This window comes from Netta rufina (assembly GCF_964035555.1).
Source record: "Netta rufina genome assembly, chromosome: 4".
NCBI classification, from domain to species: domain Eukaryota; kingdom Metazoa; phylum Chordata; class Aves; order Anseriformes; family Anatidae; genus Netta; species Netta rufina.
In genome coordinates, this window is record NC_140127.1 from 33,243,258 (window position 1) to 33,260,581 (window position 17,324).

General features: G+C 34.3%; 1 protein-coding gene across 5 annotated transcripts in view; it reads left to right on the forward strand.

The window, feature by feature from the left end:
- Nucleotides 1-17,324, forward strand: part of LRBA (LPS responsive beige-like anchor protein) — a 392,983-nt gene that overhangs the window by 60,453 nt on the left and 315,206 nt on the right. For all 5 annotated transcript variants that reach the window (XM_084285540.1, XM_084285542.1, XM_084285541.1 and 2 more), the window contains 7 exons: nt 959-1,082; nt 1,327-1,519; nt 11,584-12,573; nt 13,525-13,700; nt 14,970-15,123; nt 15,529-15,709; nt 16,984-17,111. In XM_084285540.1, coding sequence (XP_084141666.1) covers nt 959-1,082; nt 1,327-1,519; nt 11,584-12,573; nt 13,525-13,700; nt 14,970-15,123; nt 15,529-15,709; nt 16,984-17,111 — 1,946 coding nt within the window. The remainder of the gene's footprint in view (nt 1-958; nt 1,083-1,326; nt 1,520-11,583; nt 12,574-13,524; nt 13,701-14,969; nt 15,124-15,528; nt 15,710-16,983; nt 17,112-17,324) is intronic.

Consider the following 17,324-nt stretch of genomic DNA (forward strand, 5'->3'; position numbering starts at 1 on the left):
AAAATCTGGTTGTAGTGTCATATGCTTTATGGTAAATCCGTATGAAGCAGATGTGATGAGATTTGTATACTCTTAATATTTTTGAAGTTGGCACTTACTGCTGTGATTAATACAGCTTATTTGCAGTGTAAGGTTTGAGTGTGGAATTAGGGACAACTGACTTATAGATCAGTTTTTTAAGATTGGTGCTGATTTTAATACAAATTTAGAGAAATTGTACAAGAGGGAACTAACACAGTGATTGTGTACAAATTGCATCTTAGTTGATTTACAAAGTGAACTTAATTTTTTTAAAGTAACAAGAACAGCGAATGTCCCATTGCTTCAAAAAGATAGCCACAGTTTTGGCTGTTTACGTGGAAAACAAAAAACAGTATGTTCCTAGAATATAACGAGAGGTGAAACTTAAAATAAGGAAGGTTTTGTACCCGTCCTTGAACATAATTTTATAACAAAAATTGTCAAGAACTATCATGAGTTGGTCGCATTGTTTGAAAATTCACACTTAATAAAGGAGAGCAAAATTTATGAATTTTTCTCATATGTTGATTTTATACATGATGTATTATGTGAACTTTGTCTTCTTAGAAAAAGGTTCTGACACGTTCTGATATTGGCTTGTTTTAAAGTCATTTGTCATTCAGTAACATTTGTGCTCCTTAAATCTGGTAATTCAAAAAAATTCCAGATTAATTTAACTCTGTTTCAGTTTTCTTCAGCTGCATAGGCCTGCAAATCCCCCTGAAGGGTGAGCAGGTTTGTGAACTCTCTTAGAAAAAGGGATTTGTAATAGTTAAATCTTCTACTCAGATAGAGATTTGCTTCTTTTCAGTGTGTGTATATATTATGTAGTATTATTTTTCTTGTAGAAATCAGCATACAAACAGTATTGGAAGGTGTCCAGTGTTTTAAACTGTGCTTAGTACTAATATTTCCTTGCTCATTAACTGTTTTACAGAGATTTTGAAGGTTATTGCAATCCTGCTACGTAATTCTCCACAGACACCAGAAACTCTGGAGGTTCGGCGAGCATTTCTCTCAGATATGATTAAACTTTTTAATAACAGCAGAGAAAATAGGAGGTAAGATGACTTACTTTATGCCCATATATACAAATATGCAGTGTAAGTAACAAGGTATGCTAGTGGATTAGCCTGGTTAAACAGAGCTGTTCAGCAAATTCTGTAATATAGTTTTTGATACATAAAATTAGATAATCTTACATAAAGCAGTGGTTTTAAAGATTTTGGATACCATACTTGGCTGATTATATATTTCTAAGATGTGTTTTAAAATTTGATTTAATAACGTGTGTGTATTTTGCAGGAGTTTGTTGCAGTGCTCTGTCTGGCAGGAGTGGATGCTTTCTCTTTGCTGTTTTAATCCTAAGACTTCTGAGGAACAGAAGATAACTGAGATGGTGTATACCATATTTCGAATTCTTCTCTACCATGCAATCAAATATGAGTGGGGTGGCTGGCGTGTTTGGGTGGATACGCTGTCTATTACACATTCAAAGGTGAGTGTTTGAAATAATTGGGAAATTTTGTTATGCAATATAATTAATTTTCGTGTCTTAAAGTGGTAGATCATACAATTAGATAGTCTCGTAGTGAAGATCAGTATTTAAAATAAATAAATAAATAAAAACCAAGATTTGTTTCTGTTACTGGATATAAATGTTTCAAATATTTGACAAAAAAGTATTAATTTTGTTATTTGAACACTTCAAACAAATATGTTTTGTTGTTGTTGTTGAAATAGTTAGAGTATTGATTTTTACAGAAAATGGCACAAATATTTTGGAAAGTGAGAACCGTTTGAGGAGCATTTTCTGAATAATTTTAGTGTTGGTGTGGGTTTTCAGTAATGGAATGAACACAAGGGGGCGCACCGTATCTATTCATAAAAATACCTTTAAGCAACATGAAAAGGCTGTAAAACAAACCAGTAAAAAGCAAAGATATCAAAGTTAAGACAGATGCTTCAGCTGTTAAGCTGTCATGGGATGCAGAGTGAGAACGCAAATCCTTGCAGTACGAGAAAGACTATTAGCCTTCTTCTTTTTGTTGTTGTACTTGCAACTAAAATTATATTCTCATTATTTGTGGATCTCCAAGCAAATAACAGTAATATAAAATATAACTGCCCTACCTTTTTCTTAACCAAAAATTGAGGCCAATGTGAGCCTTGTAATAATTACGGTTTATCAGAAATATTTATTGAAGATGACTTAAACATTAAATTGCATCTTTCTAAATGCATGGAAGTTAACCACGTAAAAAGAGAACATCTGCAAGTCTTTGAATCCTAGTGATCATTTTATGATGTTAAGGAATCGTTAGCATTTGAGGGTCCTTGTTTTGTATGAATTACTCCAAAAAAGTTGGTCTTTGTAGACAGTAAGAATACTGTTATTTGGCAGTTCTGTTTATTCATAATATGCATAGCTTGATTGTGGTTATTTGGCTATGGAGACACAAATGTAGAAATCTATATAATAAAAGTGCATAGAATAATATCATTAAGCAGGCACTTGGCTAAATGGATTCCAGGTGTGAAGAATAAAGTGCCAAATTTTAACCCTTTACAAAGATTACATTTTAGTTATTGAAATACCCTTAATCATCCATCTTTTCTGTTGGCTGTGCAGTCCTCAAATCTGTTTGTTCTCTTTACCTCAAGACACAGAGGGTGTAGGTGGAGTATATCGTTCAATGGCAAGTTGTAGCCAGTGTGAAGATCCCTGATGTACTCTTACAGAAACTGGCATAATTTAAAACATTTCTGTGCTTGTTTGGAATTGCTGGGAAACTAAGCCTGGGAAAAGATAGAGAGGTGAAGGAAGACCACCTTTTTACCTCTGTTATACAGGATTTTGGTGTATTGAATTTAAAAATTACCTTCTCCATATTCTATAAGCTTTAGCTCTATTCTTTAACTTGTTTATGAGTTGTAAGATAACTCAATGTATGAAATCCCATTTAAATGGCTTCTGTATGAAAGTAATAATATAGATTTTTTGTCAGTATCTTAATTTAGTGACTTAATGTGGCTAATCAATGGTCTAGAGTTCATAGACTTAAATCTTTTTGTTGTTGCCTATTTTTTTTTTTAAGTGATCCCGTGGACAAATATTATGACGAGATCTGGTTTTACAAAATACCAAAAATATGAGATACAGGTTATGATACTTCTGACCTTTTTTTGATGAAGGCTGTGTATGGTTTTTATGCAGTACCATGGCAAGTGAGAATATGATGTGCTTTATGAGAATATGTGCTTTATGAGAATAGTGAGAATATGATGTCCTTTCATATTCAGTTCCTGGCATGCTGGTATAGCAAGGTATCCTTGGTGGTAGAATTAACTTATTGTATCAGTTGCCCCAAGTCTGACTTGTTGGCTTTCTGGTTAATATGTAAGGATTTTTTTCTTCCTCCAACCTAATTTGGAGGAAGTTGAACAATGGCAAGGTTGGAAGTGTGCGATTTCAGGCAGTGCTAGCAGCAGAGCCATATAGTAATTTTGAAGGAATTAAAATGAATTTGAGGGAGATAATTTTGTTTGAACGTTGGTGCTAATATTATCCACCTCAACAAAAACAAAGGAAAATGATTAAACAACAAAAGCAACCAAAAACTAGCTTAATAACAGCAGGATGAATAATACTGCAATGATCAAAGGTTTTAAAATGGGATTTTTTTCACCTTTTTATGCTTTTACTATTTTAAGGTTTTCAATAAATAATATTTGCATTTTATGCAGCTAGCGGTAAAAAGCTAGGTGATTTTTCATAGCTGTCTTTTAATTACATCAACATAAATCACGATGAATTGCTAAAAAGCTCCATGGCAAAACCTTACTAATCACTTGAAGATGTCCTTATATATCAATATCTAATGATAATGAATTTTTAATCTGTCTAATTTTACTTATAATATTCTTGTATCCTGTTATACCAATATTGAGATTCATATAGAATCACAAAAATAGACTCATACGTTACATGGTATAGACATAATTCAGAGGGCAAATTGTTAGGTGCTAAGTGCATCTCAGATGTTTTTGATTTCTAGTATGCTTTCAAAGTAATGCGGGAGTTATGGGAAGAAAAATATTTCCTTAACACTGCTAAGAGAATAACCAATTTGTGTTTTTATTATTTCATCTCTAATTGTATTGGGTTACTGCTTATTTTTCCTTTTTACAGCCCTTTGCTTCTTTCTTACCACTAATTTATAACACCATTCTATGATAAAGAACTAGTATATAAAGGAATAGTGTTACAGAATTGGATAGGTTTTGCAGAGCTACACATCAAGATACATGCAGCTGCTATAAAAAGCCAAAGAAACTCAATTGCAATTTTATTGTCCAGTTTGATAGATTTCCTGCCACCTTTGTAGCAGGGAAGCTGTTTGTCACTGTAACCCTCTCCTCCAACAGCTGCACAACGTTTTATAAGCAGCAACGGCTTTTCTAGCATAATTGCACTACATTGGTTTCCTTGCACGCAGAATTTAAAAGGTGTGTGTAACCTTTTTAAAGCCAAATTTTTTAATGTTACTCATGTATTCTGCTATTTCCATATTATATTTCTTACTGGTTTTCAAATATTAACATGTTGCATACAAATGTGCTTCATCTGTGGCTTCTAGATCAGTAAAAATGTTAATGAAAAAATTAAATCAAAACTCAGGTTTGTTGTAATCAGCTAGCATTGAATTTATGAAAGCTTTGAAGAAGTTGAGTTTTTTAAACATTATAACCATGGCAGCTAGGCTCTAGACTTCATTCCTGTATTAGTGTTGCTTGGTGAAAAGAACAAATGGTTTTGTGGTTAATAATAGGAAACAAGTAAAGAATAGTGGACAAGTTGCCTTTTTGACCTTTCAGGTTCCCCAAGTTTTGAAAAAATGTAATGATTTACGCAGTATAATATGCTCCTAAATTATTTCAGGGTTTTAAACTACTGGAAAGAACTAACGTTTTGCTTATTTTGGGCTCTTATATGTATTTTATTACTTAAGAAGTTGCTTCATGTTATCGTATGAATTGGTTAAAGAGAAACATTTGGGTAAATTCTGAATCTTTTCAGTAGCTCTAAAAATTTTAGTATGACTCAGAAATTTTAATATGTGCATACTACAATTTTACTGTCTGTTAAGTGGAAAATATTTTATTATTTTGTTCACTGATCTAAATAGAGAGAAGTATAATCTTAAAATATTACTACTTGAAAATACAACGTATTTCTACACAGTTGTTAGTTTTCAGTCCGAAGTATGATTGTAATAAACATTGGTAAGTGTTAAGTAAATTTGTATGGTTTTAGGTGCCCCACTCGTGTAATGCAAAAGAAAGAAAACTGTGTGTAGGGCTTACATATGTTGTGTTTGCCTGATTTTCATCACTATGTCAGATGCAGGAAAATGGCAAAAGCAGCAATGATGAGGTGGTGAAGGAATTAATATATGATGGAAATGTTAAAAACAACAACAACGACAAAAAAACTTGAATTTGTAGAGAGGGAGACATGGCTCAGTAGTTTCAGAAAGTAACGGTCTATCAGCATCTCTTGAGTTCAAATCCCATTGGCATTCCTGAGCTGCTGAGAATGGTTTTCCCCTGGTTAGGAGACGGTCTCCTACAGTGGTGGGGGCAGGAATGTTTAACTCTAAGGCATTTTGAAGGCTTCAGATGTTCTTCATCTGAGAAGTGTGTCTGCATTGTCCTGAGGGAGAAGCAGAGGTAGCTAGTCAAGGGGGTTATTGTATTACTGTAGGTTTTCGGAAGCAAAGCTAGGGGAGGTACAAATTACTTACAGTAGCAGGATTGAAATACTTAAATATGGGGTTCATTCTTATGGTGTAAATAGCTATTCATAAAAATATTGCTTTTTCTAGATCTAAATGAATCTCAGGGGGAACCACCTGATTTCTGGTGAGCAGAAAGAACTTCATGAGTAGAATGTGCATCCTCCCTTCAAACTGTGATCCTGATCAAGTTGTCCTTTTCTAGTTGTTCCCTTGTTAGAGTTTCTTTCGTAGGTGGCATATGGAAAGGCTTTTCCTGATCAGTGCCCCTGAGAAGGAAGTGATTTCATTGTTCAGCAGGCAGAATAGTTGGAAGGAGGGATATAAACCACTGATGGGCTCTTATGAATGCAGCATGTATGGTTAATGCGGAGCTCTTCCATCTCACTGTTCACTCAGTTTGGGTGAATGGAACGTCATGGCTAAAGGCAGGAAGTTAAAATTTGATTAAATTGAACTCAAAGTAAAGACTGAAATGGGAGGTAGGAGTAGAGTGAGCAAAGTAGACTGAGAACTTAGGAGGAGGAAAGAACAGGATCAGGTGAGTTGATGGAGCTACACTGAAGCCCTAAAAGAAGAAAGTATAAAAGATACCTACCTTTTGTTGAGAAATGCCAAAGGCCTCAAAAAAAAGAAATGGGGAAACACATGGGCAGGGGAAACAACTTTGGGGGGGAGGGGAGGGGGAAAAAGTAGCAGACAGGTATGAGATAGTCTTCCTAAGAGGTCTTGAAGAGAAAATGTATTATCAGCTGTATAACTAAATGGAAAAGCGTTGGAAGATGGGAACTGTCTGCAGCCCCAAGAATTGTTAGTGGCCTCCTTTGGAGTTGCTGCAGTTTTTGAGACATACCTCTGTACTTGCTGCTACCTGTGTTTGTTGTGGCTGTGGGGACCAGAGGAGAAAGCACCTCCATGCCATAACTTGTGGTCGCTTCTGCAGGGCTTCCAACAACATATGGATATGTAGGAGAACAGTAACCAGAAGGAGAGCTGCACAAGACCTCTAGCTGGGTGTTAAAACATGCACAGTGGTAAACACTGCATTTAGCTACAACATATTTTTATTAATAATGAAACATCAAATGGGCACGAGGCACAGTAGTATTCCCTGGAGACTTTCACTATTGAACTGTAGGAATGTTGGCAGAAATTGGAATAGAAAGGAAATAAGTACCATGAGAAGATAATGTGCTTATGTCTCGTAGTTTAAACAAACTGGAAGTAATAATTGCATTAACAAAAATGAGCGAATGTGTTTGGTATGCTGTTTCCAGTTGTTACTATGAGGTGATGTAACACCACCTACTATAGGCATAGTAATGTATACCTTGACTAGATTTGAAAATAAAACACAGCCAATATATAAATTTCTCCCTCAGATAAACTAAGACTCGTACCAGTCAACATAATTTGGATTTGTTTTTTTTATTCCAGAAACTATTTGCATGCATATTCTTTCTCAGGTTGAGGAGAAAAAAAGTAATAAATAAATAAATAAAATATTGCTACTTAGATGAAAATACAGGAACATGAAAATGTATTGGTACGGTAATTTTCACCCTGTTGTTTTTCACTTTTATGTTGGTGAATGCTTTTTGAAAGCAGCATGGATGACTCCTAGGAAGTTCTTATGTGTGGTGCCCTGCATAATAAATGTGAATTTGCTTTTCTTGTCTGTCTAACATAACTGTTCAGAAATAACCCTGAGATTCCTCAGGTCAGTAGGTTATAGACTGTAAGTCAGTGTACGGTGCACACTGCACCTTTATATCTTTCACTTCACTGAATTGAAAATTAGGTTTGATATCTACAGACATTGCTGCCACCAATCTCAACAGACCTGTTTTTGTTTGGGGATCAGTATCCACTTTTGAACAGTTACTGTTGCTAACAGAGAAATGGAAAAACAGGTCAATAAAGTCCTTGTTGAGATCTAGAAAGTAGTAACTCTTTCTGGAGTTATGAAGAGTTTATTGATGGTATCAGCAGCACAGGAACTAGTTTGCACTGAGCAGACTATAAGGAAAGAGCAGTGCAGTGTAATTGTCTGGCCTGTCTGGGAGACTTTCCCTGCCTCTACTCTACAAAATTGCCCACCTGATAATGGAAAAAAGGACAAAATCTTAACATGTAGTTAAAATATTTTCTGTATGTTCTTTAATGCAAATGTCAATCATCTTAACCTTTTTCCTTGCTGTACGCTAATTTTTCTCCTTGCCAATTAGTAAATGTTGGATGTCAAATTAAGTTAAAATTAATGGCAAAGGCAAATGTTGCAGTTATTAGCTCACAAGTGTTTTTAGCTACTGGTATGTAGACATGCATTCCAAGCGTTGCAAACAGCTATGGATTACCCATCAAATGATGGTGAAGATTAATGATTGGCCTTTTAGCTCACTAATTTAGAACAATTTCTAGTAATTAATTTTGTATTATCAGCTTTACAGTTGCAAAGGCCTTAAGGAAAATAAAAAATGACTTTACTTAAGTACATTTAAGGTTTTCCAAGCTGATAGTAGTCTTCTCAGTTGTTGCAGGTTTGCAGGTCCTAATGTTTAATACTTTTATATATTATCTCTGTCTACTTGTATTTAATAATCTCAATTTCTGTTTAATTTTACATTCTTGATGATACTGCTTTTGTTAATCTTAAGTATTTTCTAATGGGGTGTATTGTTTGGCTTCAAACTTGTGTACTTCATAAGTGCTATGACACAGAACAAAGTATGGGGGAATTTTGTTCCATGTCTTCATTTTAGTACCACTGTATCAAGCCAAATGACAATTCAATATAGTAAGCAGAACTGTTTAGACATGCTTGTTGAAAAGTTGGATTTTGCAAATCAATGTTTTCTAGATTTTTTTTGTACAAAGGAAACCCCAAACTTGACACACAAGTTAGAGAAATGCTGTCGTACAGGTAGTCGGCCTTATTTTGTATATTGCTATTTTAATTTGAACATTATTTGAAGCACACTGTTCAATTCATTAATTATTAAATGATATAAATCTTTCTGGTGTTTATGGTGGAATTAGAAATGGCTTTCATTTTGAGGTGGCTTTTTTTGTGTATGTGTGTGATGTGCTCCTGTAGTTCTGTGCTTTCTAATTTTCTTTCAGTGTCACTCTCCTTGCGGTTTACTGCTTTGTTCTTCAATCAATATAGATTCTCATCAGATTATGCTTGGATTTATTTGCCCAGAAGTTTACATTGCCCATCTGTAAAGATAACAGTTGTCTGTATTGACCTTCTTGCCACATTCTTTTTGGTAGTAGCAATTAACAATCTTGAAGAGCACAGTTTGGTTTTCAGAGTGTTGCAGGAGGTTGCTCTATAATGCCTTCCAAATGCCATCCCTGTTTCAGATGAGACTGTAAAATTTTACTGTGTCCCTCTGTCATGTGGTGTATTTTTAGCTATTGACTTAACGCGGGCAAAGAAGATGTGCTGCAAAGTTGGTTGCATCTCTAACATAAGCAGTCATTACAATTCATACTTATTTTACAACAGACTTTGCTGGAAAAACAAAATTGCTCAGTTTATTGCTTATGATTCACATGTTAACGTTCAAAATTAATACAAACACGTATGGTACCACTTTGACTTCAAGCACATGAAGGTTATTAGGAAAAACAAAGCATGCAACAGGAAACTCTCCTGAGAGAGAGTAGCATGGGATGATTTTGATTAATCAGTTGAAAGTATATGCCAACAGTGTTTTCATTTGTTGACTCTTTTTGAAGTTGTTGCAATAAAGCTTTTTAGTAATTGTGGAAATGGAGGAATCAACAGAGAGAGGGAGAAGAGCGAAAGCTGGCTGTAGATCAGCTCAAGTTGTCAAGTTTCCTTCTACTCAGTAAAGTAATGTATTTCACCAAAAGTATCGTCTTTGCCTAATTGTGTTTTTGAACATTAATGTCTAACATTGCTTATTAAGATCTACTTTGGGTTGTTTTTGACATCTGGGCTTTGGTGTGGTTCAGAGGGGATTTGGAAAGAAGTATTTTTGAAATTAGAAACAAGCAAGCAAACCAAATCGAGTTAGCAATACTCAGCAATCAAATATTTTGTAGATCATTGTGCCAGGTGGGTGAATCTTTAGTTTTTTGTAATCATTCACTTTTTTGTTTGTATATAACAGATATGAAACTAGTATGGAAAGACTTTTTTTCTAAAACAGAACGAGGATTTCCCAGTTCTGTTGCTAGAGACTCAAGTTTCAGTTACTTCAACTTGAGCAAATAACATGCTTCAAATAATGTGTTAGTAAAGTATACTGCTCCTACAGTACATTAACGTGTCTGGAAAAAATAGTTTGTTAAAGAGCTAATATTAACAACACAACTTGCTAGAAATATTAGTTGTTATTAATATTATATTTTATTTATAATTTATTTTCATTATTAATATTAATTATATGTATCATTAATTAACAATACTAATCTTTTCTGATTAACTAGAATTTCTATTACCTTTTCAACCTACGTATTTAGCTTTTGACTAATGCGTTTGAGAATTTAACCAAGAAGAAAATGTACATTCATATTTAATAAAATGTACTACTCTATGTTGTTTAAGGAAAATGTTTATGATGAAGGAAACAGTTTAAGAGAAACAAAACAATACGCATCTGCAGTTTATATGGGGGAAATGTTGAGAACTCAGGTTATGGTTTCTCAGCTCTCTCAGAATAAAGGGAATAAATAGGCATTTCTGATATAGGAGAAAAATCTAAATCTTAAACAGGTAACTATGGATAAACTAAATTTGATAACAGAAAAATAAAAGCTTCAGTTAAGCAGTGAGATTTTTTTTAGCACCAAGTTATTTGTTTGGGCAAATGACTTTTGTCAGTATGTATACAGAGAGTTTTTCTACCTGGATTTTGTTTTGTGTACATAAAAATATTTGCTTATTTATAGGCTGTCTCACTTTAATCAGGCTTTGTAATTTATTTATTTATTTATTTATTTTAGTCAGAGTGAATAGCAGTTTGAGGCAAAATCCTCTGCAGAATTTTAGGTATCATTTAACAGTCCCCAGGATTTTGGCTTTGTTACATGATTCTCTTTGCTGCTACATTTTCAGATGTTTTTTGTTTGTAGTTTTTTTTTTTTTTAAATATAAACTGCTTAGAAAAGATTATTCTTCTTTGCCAATTGTTGAGAATGGTTAAAGTGCTAAAATGATGTGAAAGTTCAGCCATGATAAGTGCCCCTGTTACTTATTACAAAGCATCCCCACTTACAAAATGTTGAGATTATCAGCTAACTCAAATCTGGTAATTCTCTGGATGTTATATTGTTGCATTTCTATTTGCATCCTGTACAATTAAATGAATGCAAGTAGCATGGATAATGCAAATCACAGATGACTGTTATTATCAAAGGAAATAATACCAGTGTTAATTACAAATATTAAACTTCAAATGTTTTAACTTCTACCAGAAATATTCTCTAAAACTGAGTAAACATCTTAGTTCCTGTCATTGGAGTCATTCTAGGATTTTTTCCTTAATGTACTACTTTTTTTTTTTTAAGTCAAGAATATCAGATACCCTTAAGAAATTCTTGCTGATGGTTGAAGCGATATATGCAATATGAAATTTATTTTTAACCTTGTATTAAATGTTATCACGAGGACAGCATCCAATACAAATTTGTGGTGTAACTCCATGATTTGAACAATGATTTTGAGTTTTTCAGAGTAAATGGTCATCGGTATGTAATTTTTAATGTACTTCCAACTCTGTTCTTTTAGGTAACATTTGAAATGCACAAAGAGAGTCTTTCTCAAATGTACAGGGAATACCAAGAAAAAGGAGGTGAAGAGAGTGCAATAGGTCCTTCTGCTCCAATAAGAACAATTTCTGGAATTAGCAAAGGAGCAGAAATCGCAAGAAAGCAACAGTGTTTGGAGATAAAAGAAGCTGCTGCTGCTGCGGCTCCTTCTTTCCAGGATGATATGGAGTCCACTACTGAAAAAAGTGAGTCTGATGGTGACCTGCAAACACATTCAGTGTCTGAACAGACAACGGAGGAAGACAGGGAGACTGAACAGGATTTAAAAGCAATGCCTAGTTCAGAATTTTCTCCAGAGCCAGAAGCAATAAACCCCAGTGTTTCAGAAATTAGTAGTGGACTAGCTGAAGCAATTGAAGATTCTCTGAGCAAACCTCGGGAACTTACGGAAGAAACAGTAGCTGCTTCATTGGAAATAGAAACTACTTCGGAAGGAGAAACTCGTGCAAGTCCAGAGGGAGTGGAAAAATTAACAGTAGAGATGGAGGATGAGGATGACTTTGTTGATTTGAAAGAGGAAAGCAGTGTGACTCTACCTTCAGAAGAATTTGCAGAAACAGACAAAAAGCATAGCTCCAATGAAAATCAAGTGACAAAGCAGGAAGAAGTGACAGAGAAGCAATCTGAATCTGTGCTTTTAAAACCTCAGGATAATGTTGGCATTAATGGGAAAAAAGAAGAACTGGCATTATCAGAAACCGCAAATTCTGCAGCTCAGGAAGTAGCGACTCAACTGGATTCAGAAGGGAAAAAGAAACTGGAAGAAAAGACTGTTCCTAGTGAAAAATCAGCTGAAAAAGGAAATGCACATGCAGCAGAGCCTGCTGGAGCATCTGAAAAAAGAATTGCTAAGCTGGATGTTTCTAGTGTTGCATCAGATACAGAAAGACTGGAACTGAGAGCCAGCACATGCCTAGAAGCACCTCTGCCCGCCAGGTCCATACCTGAGGTAACTTCTACCTGTCTTTTGTGTGCCTAGCTTAAAAATAAAAGGAGGTGGACTTTTTGTGAGTGATGTAAAGAACACTTTCAACCCTTAATTAAAACAGCTGTAATTCTTACTAATTTGTGTACTGTGAAGTTTCTAAACTTGCATTCTTTGTCTAGCCACTTATGGATGTTGGTGGAGTATTTGGCTAGCTGTATCTTTTATTTGTGTCACTGCTTCCATTCCTAAGTTTGAAGAATAGAAACATTTATGTATTTTGACATGATTTTATTTAGAATTTTTCTGCTTTTTTACTTAACTTTCCCTTACCTCTTTTCAGTCTAATCACTTACATGCACAACTGTTACAATTATTGATAAGCAAACAGTACTTTTGTGGAAAAAAAACAACACTAAAGTTCTATGATATCCTGATGGAACTTGTGAAAATATTTTTTACTCTGGCTTCTCTGCAGGCACACAAAATACATATTTTTGAAACTAAAATTTGATGTGGTTATCACTGTCACGTCAGCCTACGTTTTAATGCAAGTGCAAGTTGAAATTTGGGCTTCTGTTGTCTACTGCTGTGGTTTTCATGATTTTCACTGCTTTTCATGGTTGAATGGTCATGTATTTGAGTACTTCCCTTCTGCAGAGATACCTGCTAATGGATGCTCTTCATTCTGCACCATTCTTCCTTAAAGGAGGAAAAGCATTGTCTACAGCAACCTATACTCCCCTTGTGGTAAGGTTGAGTTGCTGCTTGTGTATGCCTAGACTGACAGGTGTGGTAGTGCAGCTGTAGACTAGTATTTGTGTAATAGTTTGAACTTTATTTGTAGCTATGTGCAAAGTCTAAATGTGCAGTATGTATACTCTTAAGTCTGTGAAATGCCATTCAGTGTATGCCATAGAAGCCAATAACCAGGGTGTGGGGATTTTTTTTTTTGTCTACGAATTGTGTATTCAGAGCTCAAGACAGCAAGATTCTTCAGGACAAGAGCTAGCTGCTACATCAGATGGACAGAGAAGAGACTCTAGGTCAACTGTGTTCCGTATTCCTGAGTTTAAGTGGTCACTGATGCATCAGCGCTTGCTCACAGACTTGCTCTTTTCCATTGAAACAGATATACAGATGTGGAGAAGGTAAATTTATGTGCTTTCCATGGAATGATCTAGACAGGCATTTCAACAGTAGTTAACCTGAGGTTTTGTTGAAACTGCATCAGAGTCGCTCTTTGACTTTGAAGTCTGTACATCTGGTATTTTACTCATTATTCAATAACCTTATTTCTTCTGTGGCCTATACCCAAATATTCTTAGATTTTGTTTAAAGACTCCTTACGAACCTAAATGTATATTGGTGCAGACCCTCAACCTATATTTTGGCTGACCTTCTAGCCACCATTAAGTCCTGATGGCAGTCCTGATGATTTCAAGTGGACCATGATTTTCATGTTCCTGATAAAGACGAATTATCTTTTACACGTATCTAAGTATGGACTAAAAAAATTCTATCCGAAATACATGTACTATTTACTACTTCCATATTTACACAGATCATGTTGCTGCTTTATTAGGGTTCTGTGAACAGAAGTATTCTAGTTATATGCATTTAAAAATGAATTTGTAATTGGTCTGGAATGTAATTATCAGGATGGTTTTAGTAAAAAACAGAAACTTTGAAATCAGTAATAATTCTGCATTTTTAAGTTAAGATTTACTAACTTAAATGAAATTGTCTATTATCAGCTTTTAGTACTGAATGTCAAATTTAAATTGAAATGTATAACTGAACTGACCTAATAAAAATGAATGTAGGAATGAATAAATAGTTTTTAAGTGATTGAAATACAATTTCAACTGAGGTGGATTTTTGTTTGACCGTCATTTTAAAGTTGTGAGTAAATGAACTGCTCAGGACGACCTCAGATATAGCTAAATACATTTCTAGTGTAGGTTTTGTTTGGAAAATGTTTCCTTTTTTTTTAACTGGATTTGTTTGTGTTTTGTTGATTTTAATTTCTTTATATTAATATTTAATAATAAACCTTTTTACCAAAGATTTAAGTTAAAATCTAGTTTGTACCTCCAGGAAACTATTGTATTGACAGATACAGTGACTTTCACTATAGCAGATAACCATAGAACCAGCCTAGAATGCATCTTTATCCAAATAATGTTTAAGCATGCATCTTGATGTTTTTAGCAAGCTGTAATCTGGAGAAGTTTAAGAACAGAAGGGGAAGGTGTTTATAGGTTTAGGCTAAGGTACATCAGTTGAATCTTCTGGTGATATTTGCTGTCCTATTCCTAGCTGTTTTATTTATTTTTTAAACAAAGATGCTAAAATACCACAAATACAGCTGTGTTCTGCAAGTATTTTTGTGAAACCTGCTTCTTTGTTTTGGGCAGCCATTCTACAAAAACTGTGATGGACTTTGTGAATAGCAGTGACAATGTCATATTTGTACACAACACAATTCACCTCATCTCTCAAGTGATGGACAACATGATCATGGCTTGTGGTGGTATATTGCCATTACTGTCTGCTGCCACATCGGCTACTGTAAGAAATTTCATTTTTATTTTAAAATTTCTCTTGTGGGTATACACCATTCTTTATGTAGTATATTAACTACTGTATCTGTCCTTTTGGGAAACAGGAATATGAAGGGGGTGTTTCCACAAATATCTTTCCTTCCTTTGCTATTTCCACGCTTTCTCTAAGATAAATTGGGTGTCTGCCCTTGTTGCCTGATGAGATAAAAAGAAGTCGCTTAGCTTCATTGTCCCACAGAGGTCTGGAATAAGATTAAATCTCAATACTAGTGATTGTTTCTAGAATATGATGAATTGCTACTTTTGAATTTGACTGAAAACAGACTTCCAACATACATTTTTCTTAATTTGATATGTACGAATTATCTTTGTAAAGAAGTAAATGTTGCTTGCACTTTTTTCCTCTGTGCAGCATGAATTGGAGAATATTGAGCCGACTCAAGGACTTTCAGTAGAAGCATCTTTAACATTTCTCCAGAGATTAATCAACCTTGTGGATGTGTTAATTTTTGCAAGCTCTCTTGGTTTCACTGAAATTGAATCTGAGAAAAATATGTCATCTGGAGGAATTTTGCGACAATGTCTTCGTCTAGGTAAGTAAATAAAACCACTTAATAAGCATAGGAGCTTGCTATCATGAAATAGTTAGCTACTGATAGCTTGTTTTTTTATTTTCTATTTTTTAAGTCAAGACTAAATTTAGTCTAAGATGCCTTGGGATCTCTTACTATTTTACTATTACTCTACTCTATAATGCATATGCATGGTTTTTTTTTTTCTTCCCTTTAAGAAGTTTAAATAAAACAAATGATTGAAGTAAGTTTGGTAGCCTGACTGTTGTGGATGTATATTTTCATTTTACCCATGAAATTTTTTTTTTCCAAAGTTCCCTAAATAATCGAGACTGATAATACAGGATCACTAAGAAAAAAGAAATCTTGTACCATGTATAAAAGCGTGAACATTCACAGGTTTACCTTAGAGAAGAGGTTTAAATCTTGTGTTCAGAAGGTGAAGGAATAGTGAAAATTAGAGATGTAAACTTCTAAAGGATTCAAAGTGATTAGTAGCTGTATCCAGAATTGTAGTATGTTTGTATCAAATTAGATTGAATGAAAGTGATCATTACTTAAAAATAAAATAATAATAGTAATAAAATCACAATCTCCATCCAGTTAATACAGGAGAGTATTCATGCCAGTTGCATGCTGTAAGATTTTGCAATGAAAAGTTTAATTTGCATGAGTGCCAGAGCAGCTCAGAGCAACAACAGTAACTAGCCTTCCTCTCCCTTTCTAGGCAATTAAAACTTTGTGCAGGTAGAACAAGATTTATGGGATGCAAACAGGTATAGAGGTGGGGTAGTTCTTTTTTCCTTTGAAAATAATATTAGAAGACAAAACAGGTACAATATGAAGCTTAAAAAAAAAAAAAAAGAATGTCATGTAACGTAAGAATGTTTAGTCCAAGAGCATTGTGAAACAACTATTGACATGTTTCACTAGTGTATCACTTCTTTCTTCCTTGCTAGTCTGTGAAATTTAGCTTCTTCACCTTTCCCAGCTCATGAGATTGAATGCATGGTAAAATTTCAGTGAGGGATGAAAAAAGAATGTAATAATGCTAACGTAATAACTTTGAAGCATTCATTAGATATAACTTATGTGTTGTAATAGTTGAGTATTAATTATTGATGTATTTTGAGCATTGTTTTGCAACTATGTAAAACTTCTGGAAGCAAAATATTTTTACTGATGTGCTTAAACTTTATAGCTTAAGTAATAAACAGATGTATTATATATCTCTGTAAGAGATATAGAGAATACTGTTTCCCAGGGTAATTCCTAACATTTCTTTTCCCTTCAAGTATGTGCAGTAGCAGTAAGAAATTGCTTGGAGTGTCAACAGCATGCACAGATGAAGCCTGTTGGAGACCTTGCGAAGAACCAAAAAACAATGCAGGGCTTTACAGGAACAGGAAAATCTACAGCAAAGGTAAATATGTGCTCTACAAGAGCACATTGTAGAACACCAAAGTTAATAATCGTTACTGTGTGAAGAGGGATAGACTTTTAAATTTAAAACTGTACTACTGATACTTGAATAGAGCTGAAGAACATGAACACATTTAACCTTCCACGGTGAAATAATTTTGTCACAAGAAATTTCAGATTTCTGTTTTCCCTTAAAATATGAAATGCATTTGTG